We start from the raw sequence: 20,262 nt of genomic DNA, 5'->3' as shown, positions 1-20,262 counted from the left end.
CCTAAGAACACCATCCGAACCGTGAAGCACGGGGGTGGCAGCATCATGTTGTGGGAGTGCTTTGCTGCAGGAGGGACTGGTGCACTTCACAAAATAGACATCAGGAGGAGGAAAATTATGTGGATACACTGAAGCAACATCTCAAGACATCAGTCAGGACGTTAAAGCTTGGTCGCAAATGGGTCTTCCAAATGGACAATGACCTCAAGCATACTTCCAAAGTTGTGGCAAAATGGAGGGACAACAAAGTCAAGGTATTGGAGTGTTCATCACAAAGCCCTGACCTCAAACCTATAGAAAATTTGTGGCTAGTACTGAAAAAGTGTATGCGAGCAAGGAGGCCTACAAACCTGACTCAGTTACACCTGCTCTGTCAGATGGAATGGGCTAAAATTCACCCAAACGTCTGACCCACTGGGAATGTGATGACAGAAAAAAAGCTGAAGTAAATCATTCTCTCAACTTTTATTCTGACATTTCACATTCTTAAAATAAAGTGGTGATCCTAACTGACCTAATACAGGGAATTGTTACTAGGATTAAATTACAGGAATTGTGAAAAACTTAGTTTAAAAGTATTTGGCTAAGGTGTATGTAAACTTCCGACTTCAAGTGTATGTGTCGATATTATTTTCTGAAGCTACTCTAAACATATCCCATTCCGCGTGATCAAAACAATCTTGAAGTGTGAATTCTGATTGGTCAGACCAGCGTTGAATAGTCCTTACCATGGGTGCTTCCTGTTTTAGTTTCTGCATATTGGGTGGAGGAGCATGATGGAATCGTGGTCCGATTTGCCGAATGGAGGGAGGGGGAGGGCCTTATATGCATTCTGGAAGGTAGTATAACAATGGTCAAGAGTTTTAGCAGCGCGAGTACCACAATCAATATGTTGATAGAATTTCGGGAGCCTTTTCCTCAAATCTGCTTTGTTAAAATCCCCAGCTACAATAAATGCACCCTCAGGATACGTGGTTTCCAGTTTGCATAAAGTCCAGTGAAGTTCTTTGAGGGCCATTGTGGTATCGGCTTGAGGGGGGATATAGACCGCTGTGGCTATTATTGACGAACATTCTCTTGGGAGATAGTACGTTCGGCATTTGATTGTGAGATATTCTAGGTTGGGTGAACAGAAGGACTTGAGTACCTGTATGCTATCACAGTTCACCATAAGTCGTTAATCATAAAACATATACCTACACCCTTCTGCTTCCCAGAGAGATGTTTGTTCCTGTCGGCGCAATGTACTGAGTATATCTCGAGAGAGCCATGTTTCCGTGAAGCAGAGAATATTACAATCCCTGGTGTCTCTCTGAAAAGCAACTCTGGCCTTGAGCTCATCAACTTTATTATCGAGAGATTGGACATCAGCAAGTAAAATCCCCGGGAGTTAGTGGGTGGTGTGCAGACTTCCAAAGTCGGAACAGAAGACTGCTCCAAGTACCTATCCACTGCCGGCGTTGTTTTGGGTCAGTCTCTGAAATAAGTCTAGAAATTATCAAACATACATTAGTAATGGAAAGGAAACACTGACTCTTTGTTTAAGTATTAAAATACTCCTTTAGTAATACAATTGTAGGCAGAAGTTGGTACAGATTACAGTATAACAGTATAGGATAGTTCTCCCCAAGTTCTGCAAAATGTCTAAGACATCCTATAACTCATATAGCCTCTCCCAGTCCTTCTTGCGTGAATTTCCCTGGCAGCAACATTTTAATAAATCTAACCCACTGACAGCAGCAACCATCTTATCAGCAAGTAAAAACTCAGAAGTTGGTTTGACCGAAGCTTAACCTTCCATCACAAGTATAGAATCATAACAATGTGAATGAGTGTAAGCATCTTCTGCTGGTTTCATCAGGTCTGTGGCAGCCTTGTGTTCTCAGAAAACCAGATAAACACGGTGGGATCCAGACAGGAGGTGTCTGAACGTAGATGAACGTAGGTCACAACACTCAAAAACAGGTTTTAACACACACACACAGAGGTCTCCTGAAGAGGAGACCTTACAGTTTATCAATACAGAATTGATTAGCCCTTTAAAAGGTATGAGGCCTTGGTTTAACCCGCTTCACACCACTGGCTGTAGTCAATGAATTGCATTCTCACAGAGGTGTTCCTTTTGTCCAGGTGGGAAAGGGCAGTGTGGAGTGCAATTGCATCATCTGTGGATCTGTTGGGGCGGTATGCAAATTGGAGTGGGTCTTGGGTTTCTGGGATAATGGTGTTGATGTGAGCCAGGACCAGCCTTTCAAAGCCCTTCATGGCTACAGATGTGAGTGCTACGGGTCGGTAGTCATTTAGGCAGGTTACCTTAGTGTTCTTGGGCACAGGGACTATGGTGGTCTGCTTGAAACATGTTGGTATTACAGACTCAGTCAGGGACAGGTTGAAAATGTCAGTGAAGACACTTGCCAGTTGGTCAGCACATGCTCAGAGTACACAGAATGAATGATTTTTAAATGGACCAACCTTGGCTGGAAATTCGTCACTCGTTCATCCCGCGATGCTTGTGTTTTCAGCCACCGGTAGCTTGTGGGTGCTTTATATGCGCTAGAGTCAATTATCAGTGTATGTATACTTATTTAAAAAAATAATTAATGTATGCCTACTGTATGATGGCTAGCAAATTAATTAGCTAACTAACGTTAGCCTGCCTAGCTGGAACTTCAGAAGAAGGAGCATTTTTTATTTCTACAATTGACAAAAGATAACCAAACAAAACATATTTACTTTTTACGTAGTAGCAAAATGTCTAACTAATTTGCATTTGTTTTTACTTACACTTGTATGTTGACTTCTCAGTTGGTGTTGTTTTTAAGTTTTCGTGGACTTTTCTTAGCGAATTTACATTCTTCACAAATTAAATTATGGGGAGTTTCAGGCCCCGAAGTGAACATAATCGTACACTCGCAAAGCCTACTAAAAACGAAGGCTGAGGGGCTTACGTTGCAAACTTCCCTTGCTTGGCTAATCATTTGGACCACACTCCAAGATGGCGATGGGGATTCCCCCAAGTGGATGAGGGTGTTTCTTTTAATTATTTGGACCGCAGCCCAGGTTAATTCTCTGATCCTCATCCTATGATTGGATGGACAACATGTCAGTTCATACTGAAAAAGCCTTGATTGGCTGGAGGATGTCCTCCGGAAGTGGTCATAATTACCATGTAGGTCTATGGAAGGGGGTGAAGTCTACAAGCCTCCTAGGTTTTGTATTGAAGTCAATGTACCCAGAGGAGGACAGAAGCTAGCTGTCCTCCGGCTACACCATGGTACTACCCCAGAGAGTGCTGTTGAAGTTACTATTGACCTTCAATGTAAAACAGTGTGTTTTAATCAATTATTTGGTGACATATTAATATATTTAGTATAGTTTTATCTAAACATGATAACTTTTTAGTGTTTCACTATTTTTATTTGTATGACATTTCACTCAGGAGGATGGCTCTCCCCTTCCTCCTCTGAGGACCTTTCACTGCAGTACTTCAACAATGCCTCCTTGTCTTCTGTACTGCATATACTGTGGTATTATAGTAGGAGAGTGTATAAAAGATCTAACTGCCCCACAATCCAAAGTAATAAGGATGTGGTCTATCAGAATGATCAGACAAATCATTTTGCTAAATTTAACTATGACAATATTTAACTGCTTGGCATAAGTAAAACATTTGATACTTCTTCCACTGCTACAAAAATACTTGTAAAGAGTTAAAGCAAGTCCCATAATTTTTTCTTAATGGAAAAGTACCATACTTTTTAAGTGTTCTCCCCCCAGAGATTAAATGTATCGCAGGCCTTTAGATAAGTAGGCAATTATTTTCCATTTGATACGGTTGCCATGGTTACTGGCCATATCCTTATAATTAAGGCCAAGAAAGAAAGAAAAAACATGAATAGATTCAAAAGCAGACTATTTAGGCCTAACTTGATTTGTATATATTAGACACTGCATTGTCCTTGAATGAAAGTCCTTGTTTTCAAAATAATAACTAGCTACATATTTATAAAAACTTCATTATTTCCTCTTACAAAACACTGTTAATTATTTATCAGGAATTGTAAATACGAAGAATTACTCCAATATGCAGTGACAGTGTCCTAGAATAATACCATTACTACTACAAATACAGTATTATGTGCATGGAAATGTATCCCAGCATGCATGCTTGACAGCGAAACGACGAACAGGGAAGGATGATGAAGCTAAAATGGCAGCTCAACTGACGGTGCTGCCAATACGGGGTGAAGAAATACACAAGGAACAAACGGCGATATGACACATTTTCTTTGAGATTCTTTGCTTTAATCCCAAATTAAAAGACGTTATGGTTTGAGATTCGGAATACCGCGAAAGAAAGAACGATTCGACGCTCTGAAATTAGAAGCATATTTCCCAGTTGCATCGCGCGGGCTAAATTTTTTTCAGTTTTTGGAAGATACACTGGGATGTAACAATTCTGCTCTTTTTGCAGTACAGGATGGACAAATGACGCGAAATGTAGGCTTTTAAAATGACCGTTGAGATAATTGAAAACGATCTAGTTTTTTAAATGTAATATATGCATTGTTCTCCAAAACGATGATGTGTGCTGCTGCTGCAGCCGGTGGAGGGATTCTTCCATCCACATCGCCTTCGATGAGGCTAGGCATCAGGGTCATTTCTGGAGTTGGTGACGATTTCTCCTCCATTGGGTCGGGTATGGGTTCGTGTCAAACACCGGGAACCCAGTCGGATTGCCGAAGTCGGTACCAGCTTCTACTCTCTGGGCGAGCATTGGCGGAAAGATACAGGAGGATTTATACCACGGCTATCAATGACAAAGAGCAAGGGATAAACCAAGGAAGGTAGGTTGGGTGAAAATGAGAAATGTCTGACACAAAGCTGGCTAGCCTTGTAGCTAGCTTGCAAATTAGCCCAACTACCTGCAGGGTTTGTCACATAACCAATACTGTTTGACTGCATACTCACATCAACTTAATCTACTAAACTCAACTATTTACGGAAAATCGTTGGAAAATCCATCTTAAATCATGGAGTTATGTTTAATCGGCTATCCAGTTAGCCAGGCTAACCTCTCCACCTAGTTTGCTAGCAAGGTGGCTAGCTTTGACAGCTAGCAATCCAACACTTAGCAGTTTAGGAGCTAACTGGCCACATGATAGCTGCCAGCGTTAACGTTAGTGTCCAGTCATAATATTTTTTACTGTGGGAGACGGGTAGGTTAGTTTTGAATAGGCTGATTTACTCACATGCTGTTACCCGTCAATTATGTCACTAGGTTAAATCGGTAACTTACTAGCCAACTAACTAGTAATGAGTAGCTAGCTAACCTAATTAGCTAGCCCGTTATTTAGCATAGCTAGTTAACGTTAGCTATCCTCTCTAGTTGCGTTTTTGGTTGTTCTCGTTTACGCACTGCAGTATACAGGCTTGCCAGCTTACGTCAGGACTTTACTCTTCGTATGATCAATGCATGTAGGTGAATATGTGTAGTTAGCTAGCTTGTCTATACATTCGGCAGGTAAATAAAAACAAATAATGTCAGTAGCTGCTTGATTTTTGACATATCACGTAGCTAAGTAGCTAGCTAGCTTGGATCGAACAATGTGTGTGGTATAGATCCTATTTAGTTACTAGGGGGACTATGTCATAAATCCTGAAAGTTCGAGAATTGGTTTTAATTTCCAGCCATATTGGTCAGGGTGAAACCCAAACCAGTTCAATTGTATTGAGTGGCAGTAGGGGCGTTATCCCGGTTTTACTTATGCACGAAAATAAAAGTTAAGTGACATCTCAAATTGTAATAGAATTGTCAACCAAAGATATTGTCATGTAATTAAAAATACAGTTTATACAAATATTCTGTATAAATAGCCTCTAAAATATGTGTAAACAGACCATAAATGTCTACATTTTTTGTTTTCTTGGAAAGCTGTGAGTGCTATTATATGATACAGTATCAATTTGTGTAAGTCTTATCATCCACAGATTCAGCCGGTGTATGGCTGTGTATTAGAGGGCTTCGCGGATCCGTGTGCACCCAATATTCTAACTGGTCCTAAGGGGTCTGGGCCAGGTCCTGTTAGATTGGCATTGGGTCTCGGGTCTATGTAGCTGCAGCAGATAGACCCATGAAGACCTCTATTGTGGATTGACTGCATTGTTTGAATGTAATGTTGGCATATTGGCAGTTAAAGCTGTAATATGTAACTTTTTGGGCGACTGATGAAATTCACATAGCAATGTAAGTGTTAGATCTGTCATTCTCATTGAACGCAAGTCTAAGAAATGGTAGATCTATTCTATGTGCATTATTTCTATTCTTCCCATGCTTAAGTTTCGTTTTTGCATCTTACTTTGGGTTTTGTACACCCACTTTATACAGCTGAAAATACTGTTTTAGGTTATTGCAAAAATATTTTACAGTGGTTTAGATGATTGTTTTGTCACATTAACTAAAATTAGGCTAATTTAAAATTTTAGCAACCAGGAACTGGCGGCTTGATTTCTGTATTATAGCACCTTTTTTATAATAAGAAAAAAAATGTATGGAATCATTCCTTAAAACTGTCTGGTTGGCTGGCTAACAAACATACAGTGCAGAATTATTCTTAAAATGAATTTTACACAATAGCTTATTACAGCATTGGCAAACCATGGTTGACCATCTCCTTGACCAAAATGGCTCACCTTTATCCCATCATAAGAGTTTTCATGTCCATTCTATTATTGTAATTCCTAATTATATGATGTGTGTGGGCCCAAATTCACAGGGCTGTAGTAGCAACCCTACCCTGGCAAATGGTTTTATCAAAATTGACACTTCATAGTAGGTTTTATAGAATTTACGTAGAATTTACGCAGCTGGTTAGGAGAATTAACGTAGCAGTTAAGGTTAGGAAAAGGGTTAGCTAAAATGGAAAAAAAAGCAACTTTTTACATCAATTTGACAAAAGCTGTGTCCTGTCTAGGCATGACTCTGGCAAACGTAGCCAGTGCTTTTTTTCTCAGAGATAAAATGGTGGCCTTATCTGGGATTATACAGTGCATTTGGAAGGTATTCAGACCCCTTGACTTTTACCACATTTTTTTTTACGTCACAGCCTTATTCTAAAATAGATTAAATTGTTTTTCCTCAACAATCTACACACAATACCTCATAATGATAAAGCAAAAACAGGTTTTTAGACATTTTTGCAAATTTATAAAAAATTATAAACCACTACCTTATTTACATAAGTATTCAGACCCTTGACTCAGTATTTTGTTGAAACACCTTTTGGCAGCGATTACAGCCTCGAGTCTTCTTGGATATGACGCTACAAGCTTGGCATACCTGTATTTGGGGATTTTCTCCCATTCTTCTCTGCAGATCCTGAAGCTCTGTCAGGTTATTTTCAGGTCTCTCCAGAGATGTGCAATCGGGTTCAAGTCCGGGCTCTGGCTGGGCCACTCAAGGACATTCAGAAACTTGTCCCGAAACCACTCCTGTGTTGTCTTGGCTGTGTGCTTAGGGTCGTTGTCTTGTTGGAAGGTGAACCTTCGCCCCCAGTCTGAGGTCCTGAGCGCTCTGGTACAGGATCTCTGTACTTTGCTCCGTTCATCTTTCCCTCGATCCTGACTAGTCTCCCTGTTTTTGCTTTGTCATTATGGGCTATTGTGTGTAGATTGAGGATTTTATATATTTAACCTGTCTGGGAACGGGGAACCGCTAGCGGAACCCTCGCCAACAGCCAATGAAATTGCAGGGTGTCAAATTCAATCAACAGTAATCTCATAATTCAAATTTCTCAAGCATACAAGTATTAGACACAATTTTAAAGATACGCTTCTCGTTAATCCTACCACAGTGTCCGATTTCAAAAAGGCTTTTCGGCGAAAGCACAACATATCATTATGTTAGGTCAGCAACTAGTCACAGAAAGCATACATCCATTTTCCAACCAAAGAGAGGAGTCACAAAAAGCAGAAATAGAGATAAAATTAATCACTAACCTTTGATATTCTTCTTCAGATGACACTCCCGGGACAACATGTTACACAATACATGTATGTTTTGTTTGATCAAGTTCATATTTATATCCAAAAACCTCAGTTTACATTTGGCTTTGCCTCCAAAACATCCCGTCAATTTGCACAGTGCCACATCAATTTACAGAAATACTCATAATAAACTTTAATAAATGATACAAGTATTATGCACAGAATTATAGATATACTTCTTCTTAATGCAACCGCGTTGTCAGATTTCAAAAAGCTTTACGGAAAAAGCAAACCATGCAATAATCTGAGTACAGCGCTCAGAGACCAAAACAAGCCAAACATATACCCGTCATATGTTACGGAATCAACAGAAGTCAGAAATACCATTATAGATATTCACTTACCTTTGATCTTCATCAGAATGCATTCCCAGGAATCCCAGTTCCACAATAAATATTTGTTTAGTTCGATAAAGTCCATTTATGTCCAAATCACTCCTTGTTGTTCGCGCCTTGAGTTCACAAATCCATGACGTGCGATCACTAGGTCCAGACGAAAAGTGAAAAAGTTCCGTTACAGTCCGTTGAAACATGTCAAAAGATGTATAGAATCAATCTTTAGGATGTTTTTAACATAAATCTTAAATAATGTTCCAACCGAGGAATTCCTTTGTCTTTAGAATTGCAATGGAACGCAGGTCGCTCTCACGTGAACTCGTGTGGTCAGCTCATGCCACTCTGGCAGACCTCTGACTTATTCAGCTCCCATTCCCGCCTCCTTTACAGTAGAAGCATCAAACAATGTTCTAAAGACTGTTGAAATCTAGTGGAACCTTTAGAAAGTGCAATAGGACCCTATAGAGACTGTATATTCGATAGGCGATAAGTTGAAAAACTACAAACCTCAGATTTCCCACTTCCTGGTTGGATATTTCTTAGGTTTTCGCCTGCCATAGGAGTTCTGTTATACTCAGACATAATTCAAACAGTTTTAGAAACTTCAGTGTTTTCTATCCAAATCTACTAATAATATGCATATATTATTAGTAGATTTGCCGATTGTGGCTGATTACATTGCATTCCACGAGGAGACTACGTGGCAGGTTGACCACCTGTTATGCGAGTGCAGCAAGGAGCCAAGGTAAGGTGCTAGCTAGCATTAAACGTGTCTTATGAAAAACAATCAATCTTCACATAATCACTAGTTAACTACACATGGTTGATGATATTACCAGGTTAACTAGCTTGACCTGCGTTGCATATAATCAATGCGGTTTCTGTTAATTTATCATCTAATCACAGCCTACTTCGCCAACCGGGGGATGATTTAACAAAACGCATTTGTGAAAAAAGCACAATCGTTGCACGAATGTACCTAACCATAAACATCAATGCCTTCCTTAAAATCAATACACAGAAGTGTATTTTTTAAAACCTGCATATTTAGTTAAAATAAATTAATGTTAGCAGGTACCGTAATTGCTGGACTATTAAGCGCACCTGAATATAAGCCGCACCCACTGAATAAAAAAAAAAAAAGTTTTTTGTACATAAATAAGCCGCACATGTCTATAAGCCGCAGGTGCCTACCGGTACATTGAAACAAATGAACTTTACACAGCCTTTAAAGGAAACACGGCTTGTAACAAAAAATAAATAGGCTTTAACGAAACACGGCTTGTAACAAATTTTAAAAAATAGCAGTAAACAGTAGCCTACCAAGAAAGTCATTGGTCACTATCTTCCTCCTGTGCACTGAAACCACTGAAGTCATCTCCGTTGGTGTCGGAGTTGAATAGCCTCAGAATCGCTTCATCCGATGTTGGATCGTTTTCATTGTCGCTCTCGTCACTTTCATCCGGAGGCAAATTCCCCGCTGAGCTCATGCTGCCCTCTTCAATACGCAGCAGTCCAGCCTTTCGAAACCCATTGATGATAGTGGATTTTTTTTTTTTTTTTTTGACAATGCTCCACGCTGTCAGGGCCCACTGGCAGACTTGACCATAAGTTGCTCTTCGCATGCGGCCTGTTTTAGTGAAGGATTTCTCCCCACTTGTCATCCAAGCCTCATTTTCTAGTTCGGGCCATCTGCTTTTCTTTCCTCTGAAAGCTTTTGTTGTCTTTTTGCACTGAGTCAGTTTCTCACGCTGCTGTTTCCAACGTCTTATCATCGACTCATTAAGGCCAAGCTCCCGTGCAGCAGCTCTATTTCCTTTTCCAACAGCCAGATCGATCGCCTTCAAATTGAAAGCTGCATAATATGCATTTCTGTAACGGTCGGTGTAATCCTCCTCCTCATTGGACGAGGAGGAGAGGCGAGAAGGATCAGACCAATATGCGGAGTGGTTTGTGTCCATGATTATTTATTAACCAAATAAACGGAACACTAACGAAACAAAATGACAAAAGAGAAACGACCCGAATACAGACACGAGATACAACACGAGATACAAAAAGTATGATTCTCAATCAGGGACAACGATTTACAGCTGCCTCTGATTGAGAATCATACCCGGCCGAACACAAACAACCCGACATAGAAAAATAACACATGGACAACCCACCCCAACTCACGCCCTGACCAACCAAATAAATACAAGAAAAAGGAAAAACAGGTCAGGAACGTGACAATTTCTCCGTGTCTTTGCCATGATGAGGGTGACAAAATGACTACCGTAATCAGAATTATGGGAAGTTTGAGCGCGCTCGATTTACGTCACATTATGTGACGGTGCTCAGTTTTTTGGCGGCATGAATCTTGTGAAAGCGGGAAAAATCCATAAATTAGCCGCGTCATTGTATAAACCGCAAGGTTCAAAGCGTGGGAAAAAGTAGCGGCTTATAGTCCGGAAATTACGGTAATATTAACTATGGAATTTTTGTCACTTCTCTTGCGTTCATTGCACTGTCAGGGTATATGCAACAGTTTGTCCTGCCTGGCTCATTGCGAACTAATTTGCCAGAATTTTACATAATTATGACATAACATTGAAGGTTGTGCAATGTAACAGATATATTTAGACTTGTGGATGCCACCAGTTTGATAAAATACGGAAAGATTCCATATTTCACTGAAAGAATAAACGTTTTGTTTTTCGAAAAGATAGTTTCCGGATTTGACCATATTAATGACCTAAGGCTTGTATTTCTGTGTGTTTATTATAATGAAGTCTTTGATTTGATAGAGCAGTTTGACTGAGCGGTGGTAGGCGGCAGCAGGCTCGTAAGCATTCATTCAAACTTTCCTGCGTTTGCCAGCAGCTCTTAGCAATGCTTGCTTCACAGCTCTGTTTATGACTTCAAGCCTATCAACTCCTGAGATTAGGCTGGCAATACTGAAGTGCCTATTAGAACATCCAATAGTCAAAGGTATATGAAATACAAATGATATAAAAAGATAGTCGACCCGTCATAATTCCTATAACTACAAACTAAAACTTCTTAACTGGGAATATTGAAGAACTGGGAATATTGAACCATCAGCTTTCATATGTTCTCATGTTCTGAGCAAGGAACTTAAACGTTAGCTTTTTTACATGGCTCGTATTGCCCTTTTACTTTATTCTCCAACATGGTGTTTTTGCATTATTTAAACCAAATTGAACATGTTTCATTATTTGAGACTAAATCGATTTTATTTATGTATTATATTAAGTTAAAATTAGTGTTCATTGTTCATTCAGTATTGTTATAATTGCCGTTAAAAAAAAGATCTTCTGGTTAATCGTTATCGTCTTTTTTTTGGACCTCCAATAATTGGTATCTGCGTTGAAAAATCATAATCGGTCGACCTCTACTGTAATATACCTGAATTCACTAACATTGAGAATCATGTCACTCATCTAACTGACTATAGCTTATTGCCTAAAAGCATACACTTTATTATTGTTGTTGTTGTATTTAGATATTAGCTCAGATCAGTTCTGTGCTTATACCATGGCATTTTTGAATACTCTGTTCTGATTGGCTATAAGGGCAGTCTGGTTTGTATTATTTACCTATAATCAGTCCCTCTAGGATTCCGCTGACATTTTTTGTGATAATCTGTTGGCAAAAATGTTAGATTTTTCTGCGGCAATTGACATTTTGCTTGGCAAGGCAAGAAAATGTTTGGGTTAGCTCTAACGAATTGTTAGAATGTTGCAGTCAGAATGAATGCTCATTAGCTTGAAGGGAGCTGCATCGAGGCCCAGGGTTTCTAGTGTTAAGTCAACTAATAAGTCCACTCAGGAGCATTGAATGTCGTCTTGGTAAGCCATTAGTGTATATTTGTCCTTGTGTTTTAGGTTATTGTCCTGCTGAAAAGTAAAATTTTCTCCCAGTGTCTGTTGGAAAGCAGTCTGAACCAGGTTTCCTGTAGGTCTTTGCCTGTGATAAGCTGTATTCTTTTTTTTTTTTTTAAATCCTAAAATAACTTCCTAGTCCTTGCCAATGACGAGCATACCCATAGCATGATGCAGCCACCGCCATGCTTGAAAAATATAAAGTGGTACTTAGTGATGTGATGGATTTGCCCCAAACATAATATTTTGTATTAGGGACAAAGTTAATTTCTTAGCCACATTTTTTTGCTGTTATACTTCAGTGCCTTATTGCATACATACAGGATGTATGTTTTGGAATATTTTTATTGGCATTTACGTCAGTATTGTGGAGTAACAACAATGTTGATCCATCCTCAATTTTCTCCTATCACAGCCATTCAACTCTGTAACTGTTTTAAAGTCACTATTTGCCTCATGGTGAAATCCCTTAGCGGTTTCCTTCCTCTCCGGCAACTGAGTTTGGAAGGATGCCTGTATCTTTGTAGTGACTGTAGTTGAGTAAATATTTGACGTGTGTGTATACAGAGCATTCTGAAAGTTGTTACATTACAGCCTTATCCTAAAATATATTACATTATTTTTCCCCCCTCATCAATCTATACACAATACCCCATAATGACAGGGAAACAGGTTTTTAGATTTTTTTGCGCATTTATTTACATAAGTATTCAGACCCTTTGCTATTTAACTCGGGTGTATCCTGTTTCCGTTGATCATCCTTGATGTTTCTCCAACTTGGTTGGAGTCCACCTGTGTTAAATTCAAATGATTGGACATGATTTGAAAAGGCACACACCTGTCTATATAAGGTTCCACACTTGACAGTGCATGTCAGAGTTAAAACCAAGCCATGAGGTCGAAGGAATTGTCCATAGAGCTCCGAGACAGGATTGTGTCGAGACAGATCTGGGGAAGGGTACCAAAACGTTTCTGCAGCATTGATGGTCCCCAAGAACACAGTGGACTCCCATCATTCTTAAATGGAAGAAGTTTGGAACGAAGAATCTTCCTAGAGCATGCCAAAATGCACCTTAAGGACTCTCACACCATGAGAAACAAGATTCTCTCTGGCCTGAATACCAAGTGTCAGGTCTGGAGGAAACCTGGCACTATCCCTACGGTGAAGCGATGTATTGGCATGCTGTGGGGATGTTTTTCAGCGGCATGGACTGGGAGGCTTGTCATGATTGATGCAAAGACGAACGGAACAAAGTACAAAGGTCCTGAGCGCACTGGCACAGGTTTTCAGGCTGGGGCGAAGGTTCACCTTCCAACAGGACTACAACCCTAAGCACATGTCCCGAAGCCAGTCCTGCGTTGTCTTGGCTAAGTCTCAATGTCCTTGAGTGGGCCGTACTTGAACCCTATCAAACATCTCTGGAGAGACCTGAAAATAGCTGTGCTGCAACGCTCCCCATCCAACCTGACAGAGCTTGAGAGGATCTGCAGAGAAGAATGGGAGAAACTCCCTAAATATAGGTGTGCCAAGCTTGTAGCGTCATGCCCAAGAAGACTCAAGGCTGTAATCGCTGTCAAAGGTGCTTCAACAAAGTACTGAATAAAAGGTCTGAATACTTATGTAAATGTGATATTTAAAGATGTTTTTTTTTATACATTTGCAAAAATGTCTAAACCTGTTTTTTGCTTTGTCGTTATGGCGTATTGTGTGTAGATTGATGCAAGAAAATTATTTTATCCATCTTAGAAAAAGGCTTTAATATATATATTTATATATTTTAACTACTTCCACATGGGACTCGGAATAAGACTATGCCATTAGCCTTTTAAAATGATTATTTACTCCATAAGATAAATAGCAATATGCAAGAGGCTATTGATAAACCATGTGCAATCAAGTATGCATTTAGCTGACAGATCAAGGAACGGTCATGAGATTGGAATTCTAATTACGAGTGTTTTTAATTACTTTGTACAATGGATTAAGCTGAAGTTGCAAAGCATTGACAAGTATTACAAGGCGTGATCAGAGAGGGACAAAGAAACCATGGATTGTGCCATAGCTCTTGGGAGATGGAGAAAGGAAAATAGTGTTGTAGGGTTCTCACCACAGCAAGTCAGGAACATAGGCGAAAGAACAGCAAATCGAATACCCTTTTATAAGCATCTTAGTTGTTTGGATTCAAGATATGAGTTGTTGACCGATTAGCATTACTGTTAACCTCCAATCAGGATGTTATCACAACAGGAGCTCAGAGGTGTGAAGATGGGGTTTGGCAAGATCAACACTGGGAATGCTGAATTCCTAAGATGACACAGTTAATTCACTTCGGGGGCTTCCCTACAACTGAGTGTATTGATACACCGTCCAAAGTATAATTAATAACTTCACCATGCTCAAAGGGATATTCCAATGTCTGCCCCCCCAATCTACCAATAGGTGCCCTTTGCGAGAGAACCTCCCTGGTCTTTGTAGTTGTATCTGTGTTTGAAATTCACTGCTTAACTGAGGGACCGTACAATTATCTGTATGTGTTTGTAGGACAGGGATGAGTTAGTTGTTTGAAAATCATGTTAAACACCTATTGCATACAGAGTCCATGCAACTTATTATGCTGAACAAAAGTGTAAACACAACATTAAACAATTTTACTGAGTTTGTTTATGTAAGGTAATCAGTGAAATGAAATCCATTCATTAGGCCCTTACCTATGGATTTCACATGACTGGGCAGAGGCGCAGTCATAGCTGGGCCTGGTTGGGCATAGACCCACCCACTAGGGAGCCAGCCCCAACCAATCAGAATGAGTTTTTTCCCCATGAGGGCTTTATTACAGACAAATACATCTCAGTTTTGTCAGCTGTCCGGGTGGCTGGTCTCAAACGATCCTGCAGGTGAAGAAGCCGGATGTGGAGATCCTGGACTGCTGTTGTGAGGCCGGTTGGACGTACTACCAAATTATCTAAACTGTTATGGTAGAAATATTAACATTAATTTCTCTGGCAACAGCTCTGGTAGACATTGCTGCAGTCAGCATGCCAGTTGCACGCTTCCTTAAAACTTGAGACATCTGTGGTATTGTGAAACTGCACATTTTTTAGAGTGGCCTGTTGTTCCCAGCACAAGGTGAACCGGTGTAATGATCATGCTATTTAATCAGCTTCTTGATATGCCAAACCTGTCAGGTGGATGGATTATTTTGGCAAAGGAGAAATGCTCGCTTACAGGGAGGTAAACAAATTTGTGCACAGTATTTGAGATGGTTTTTGTGCTGATCCTCATTTCTGGGATTTTTAAAATTTCAGCTCATGAAACCTGGGATCTACACTATGTTGAAATGTATATATTCTTTTCAGTATGTAACTTGCTAAACATTTCTACTCCTGAACTTATTTACACTTGCCATAACAAAGGGGTTGACTCAAGACAATTCAGCTTTTCATTTTTAAATACAACATAATTCCACGTTGACATTATCTCAATTTCATCGATTTTAAATTCAGGCTGTAACGCAACAAAATGTAATGGGTGTGAATACATTCTGAAGGTGCTGTGTCTGGTATCTGTATTTCTTGCCTTAACTAACGATAGTTAAGTTTGACAGGGTCTCCCGAGTGGTGCAGTGGTCTAAGGGCACTGTGGCGCAGTGGTAGCTGTGCCACTAGAGATCCTGGTTCGAGTCCAGGTTCTGTTGCAGTCGGCCGCGACCGGGAGACCCATGGGGCGGCGCACAATTTGGGAGATGCCTAAGATACGACGGACAGCTGATCGTCCTCGCAGTGGCAGACCACGTCTAACACCTGAAAAGGATCTGTACATCCGAACATCACACCTGCGGGACAGGTACAGGATGGCAACAACAATTGCCTGAGTTACACCGGGAACGCACAATCCCTCCATCAGTGCTCAGACTGTCCGCAATGGGCTGAGAGAGACTGGACTGAGGGTTTGTAGTCCTGTTGTAAGGCAGGTCCTCACCAGACATGACCGGCAACAACGTCGCCTATGGGACCAGACAGGACTGCCAAAAAGTGCTCTTAACTGACAAGTCGCGGTTATGTCTCACCAGGGGTGATGGTCAGATTCGCGTTTGTCCTTGAAGGAATAAGCGTTACACTGAGGCATGTACTCTGGAGCGGGATTGATGTGGAGGGTCCGTCATGGTCTGGGGCGGTGTGTAACAGCATCATCGGACTGAGCTTGTTGTCATTGCAGGCAATCTCAATGCGGTGCGTTACAGGGAGACATCCTCCCTCATGGTACCCATCCTGCAGGCTCATCCTGACTAGAGGTCGGCCGATTTCAAGTTTTCATAATAATTGGTAATCGGCATTTTTGGACGCCGATTATGGCCGATTACATTGCAGTCCACGAGGAGACTGCGTGGCAGGCTGTCCACCTGTCCACTACGCGAGTGCAGCAAGGAGCCAAGGTAAGTTGCTAGCTAGCATTTAATCTTATCTTATTAAAAACAATCAATCTTAACTAGTGATTATGTTAACTACACATGGTTGATGATATTACGAGTTCATCTTGCTTGTCCTGCGTTGCATATAATCAATGCTGTGCCTGTTAATTTATCATCGAATCACAGCCTACTCCGCCAAACGGGTGACGATTTAACAAGTGCATTCGCGAAATAAGCACTGTCGTTGCACCAATGTGTACCTAACCATAAACATCAATGCCTTTCTTAAAATCAATACACATGTATATTTTTTAACCTGCATATTTAGTTAATATTGCCTGCTAACATGAATTTATTTTAACTAGGGAAATTGTGTCACTTCTCTTGCGCTCTGTGCAAGCAGAGTCAGGCTATATGCAGCAGTTTGGCTCGTTGCGAACTGTGGGAGACTAATTAATTTGCCAGAATTGTACATAATTATGACATAACATTGAAGGTTGTTCAATGTAACAGCAATATTTGACTTAGGGCTGCCACCGTTTCCGGATTTGACCATATTAATGACATAAGGCTCGTATTTCGGTGTGTTTATATTATAATTAAGTCTGAGTTGATATTTTATAGAGCAGTCTGACTGAGCGGCGGTAGGCAGCAGCAGGCTCGTAAGCCGTCATTCAAACAGCACTTTCCTGCGTTTGCCAGTAGCTCTTCGCTGTGCTTCAAGCATTGCTCTGTTTATGACTTGAAGCCTATCAACTCCCGAGATTTGGCTGGCAGTACTACAGTGCCTATAACAACATCCAATAGTCAAAGGTATATGAAATAGAAATGGTATAGAGAAATAATCCTACAACCTAAAACTTCTTAACTGGGAATATTGAAGACTCATGTTAAAAGGAACCACCAGCTTTCATATGTTCTCATGTTCTGAGCAAGGAACTTAAACATGAGCTTTTTTACATGGCATATATTGCACTTTTTAGTTTCTTCTCTAACACTGTTTTTGCATTATATAAACCAAATTGAACATGTTTCATTCTTTTTGAGACTAAATCGATTTTATTTATGTATTATATTAAGTTCAAATAAGTGTTCATTCAGTATTGTTGTAATTGTCATTATTACAAATGTGTATATATATAAAAAATCGGCCGATTTAATCATTATCGGCTTTTGTTGGACCTCCAATCGGTATCGGCCTTGAACAATCATAATCGGTCTACCTCTAATCCTGACATGACCCTCCAGCATGACAATGCCATACTGCTCATTCTGTGCGTGATTTCCTGCAAGACAGGAATGTCAGTGTTCTGCCATGGCCAGCGAAGAGCCCGGATCTCAATCCCATTGAGCACGTCTGGAACCCCCCCCCCCCAGAAATGTCAGGGAACTTGCAGGTGCCTTGGTGGAAGAGTGGGGTAACATCTCACAGCAAGAACTACACATCTGGTGCTGTCCACGAGTAGCAGATGCACTGCAGTACTTAACTTCTCTAGGGCTCTAGGGGGCAGCATTCGGAATTTTGGATGAAATTGATGCCTAAATTAAACTGCCTGCTTCTCGGGCCCAGAAGATATGATATGCATATAACTGGTAGATTTGGATAGAAAACACTCTAACGTTTCCAAAACTGTTAAAATAGTGTCTGTGAGTACAACAGAACTGATTTGGCAGGCAAAAACCTGGGAAAAATCCATTCAGGAAGTAGTTTTTTTTTGTTGGTTTTGTAGTTTTCTATTCAATGCCATTGCAGTATCCATTGACTTAGGACTCAAATTGCAGTTTCTATGCCTCCCACTAGATGTCAACAGTCTTTAGAAATTGTTTGAGGAATGTATCATGAAAAATGAGGAAGTAAGAGCTGTCTGAGTGAGTGGACCCTGCCGTGTCACATAGGTTTTTTCATGAGCGAGACCGAGAGTGCGTTTCTTGTTGACCTTTTAAATTGACTATGTTATTGTCCGGTTGAAATATTATCGATCTATTTAGGCTAAAAACAACCTGAGGATTGAATATTAAGATCGTTTTACATGTTTCTTTGAACTTTACGGATACAATTTGGATTTTTTTGTCTTCCTGTTTTGACTGCGTTTGAGCCTGTGGATTACTGAAGAAAACGCGCGAACAAAACGGGAGGTTTTTGGATATAAAGAGACTTTATCAAACAAAGGGAACATTTATTGAGTAAATGAATGTCTGCTGAGTGCAACCATATGAAGATCATCAAAGGTAAGGGATTAATTTTATCTCTTTCTGACATGTGTAACTGTCCTACTTGGCTGGCTACTGTTTGTAATGATTTGTCTAGTGGGCTATGTTATCAAATATTCGTAAGGTATGCTATTCGCCGTAAAGCATTTTTAAAAATCTGACACCGTGGTTGGATTCACAAGAAGTTAATCTTTAAACCTATGTAAAATGTTTTATTTTCTGAATTTTTATAACGAGTTTTTCTGTATTTGAATTTGGTGCCCAGCAGTTTCACTGGCTGTTGAAGAGGTGGGACGCTACCGTCTCACGTGCCCAAGAGAGGTTAATGTAGCTGGTGGCTGTTACTTTTGATTTTGACCCCCCCCCCCTTTTTTTTCCAGGAACACATTATTCCATATCTGTTAGACACATGTTTGTGGAACTTGTTCAGTTTGTCTTATGAATCTTATGTTCATACAAATATTTACACGTGGAATTTGCTGAAAATAAACGCTGTTGACAGTGAGAGGACGTTTCTTTTTTTGCTGAGTGTAGTATGTGTGTGTGTGTGTGTGTGTATGGATATATATATATATATTTGTTTATGTTTGGAGGTCGTGGCCCCAGGGCATGTAGCCTGTCGGTAATCCGGCTGTCACCAATTTTTGTTTTGTTTTTGTTTTGCATGTTACCATATTGATTAGACATTTCTGTGTCTATAGGCCCAACTGTTACTGAATTTGCTCATTTATTTCATAATGTGTTTCAGGGGAAAGAAAACTTTGAGCAAGAAGAAGCTGAAACGGCGCCAAAAGGTCAAGTCAAAAGTCAAAACAAGAACCAAGGTAAGATATTTTATTGGTACAAGAGGGTCCTTTCTTTCCTTGTGAGTTACTCATTTTTTTCTCTCAGAATAATACAATGATTTCATTGCAAATTTGTTGCTTTAGTTCTTTTTGGTCAAAAAGTTGGAGTTGCCTATTGAGAATCTCAAGCTGAGAATAAAATTATTTTCTTGTAATGCTTCACCTTTATCAAAGCATTTTATTTTCATGGTACAACTCATTTACGTAACTACACCTCCTAGGCTATATACATGTATGAGCACAGGCTTGCTTAGCTGGTTTTGCCGTTGATCAAATGAACTCTGCTGATTGTTGATTATAACAACATTAATGCATTAGTTTCTCCCTCATTAATATTTAAGTTGGATGCCAGGAACGCCGTTTTATTTAGTTGGCTTGACCAACTGCCAGGGCTCCAGCTCTCTCACACCTGGAAGAGTAGCTGAGGTAGTAATGGGTGTGGGTCTGGCTTGGGTGTGATGGAGCTGTTGCTGAGCAACCTATGTGTTCCACATTTCCACGGAAACCGTTGCCAGCCTGCCCTCCATCT

The 20,262-nt window shown here is 40.2% G+C and overlaps 1 protein-coding gene across 26 annotated transcripts in view; it reads left to right on the top strand.

Moving 5' to 3' along the window:
• The first annotated feature begins 4,162 nt into the window (after positions 1 to 4,162).
• Positions 4,163 to 20,262, top strand: part of LOC129821430 (E3 ubiquitin-protein ligase MYCBP2) — a 294,275-nt gene continuing 278,175 nt past the window's right edge. For all 26 annotated transcript variants that reach the window (XM_055879088.1, XM_055879085.1, XM_055879096.1 and 23 more), the window contains exons 1-2: positions 4,163 to 4,847; positions 19,637 to 19,712. In XM_055879088.1, coding sequence (XP_055735063.1) covers positions 4,582 to 4,847; positions 19,637 to 19,712 — 342 coding nt within the window. In that variant the 5' untranslated portion in view covers positions 4,163 to 4,581. The remainder of the gene's footprint in view (positions 4,848 to 19,636; positions 19,713 to 20,262) is intronic.

The sequence above is a fragment of the Salvelinus fontinalis genome, chromosome 23, assembly GCF_029448725.1.
Source record: "Salvelinus fontinalis isolate EN_2023a chromosome 23, ASM2944872v1, whole genome shotgun sequence".
In the NCBI taxonomy this organism is placed as follows: domain Eukaryota; kingdom Metazoa; phylum Chordata; class Actinopteri; order Salmoniformes; family Salmonidae; genus Salvelinus; species Salvelinus fontinalis.
This window is presented reverse-complemented; position numbering and strand designations above follow the sequence as displayed.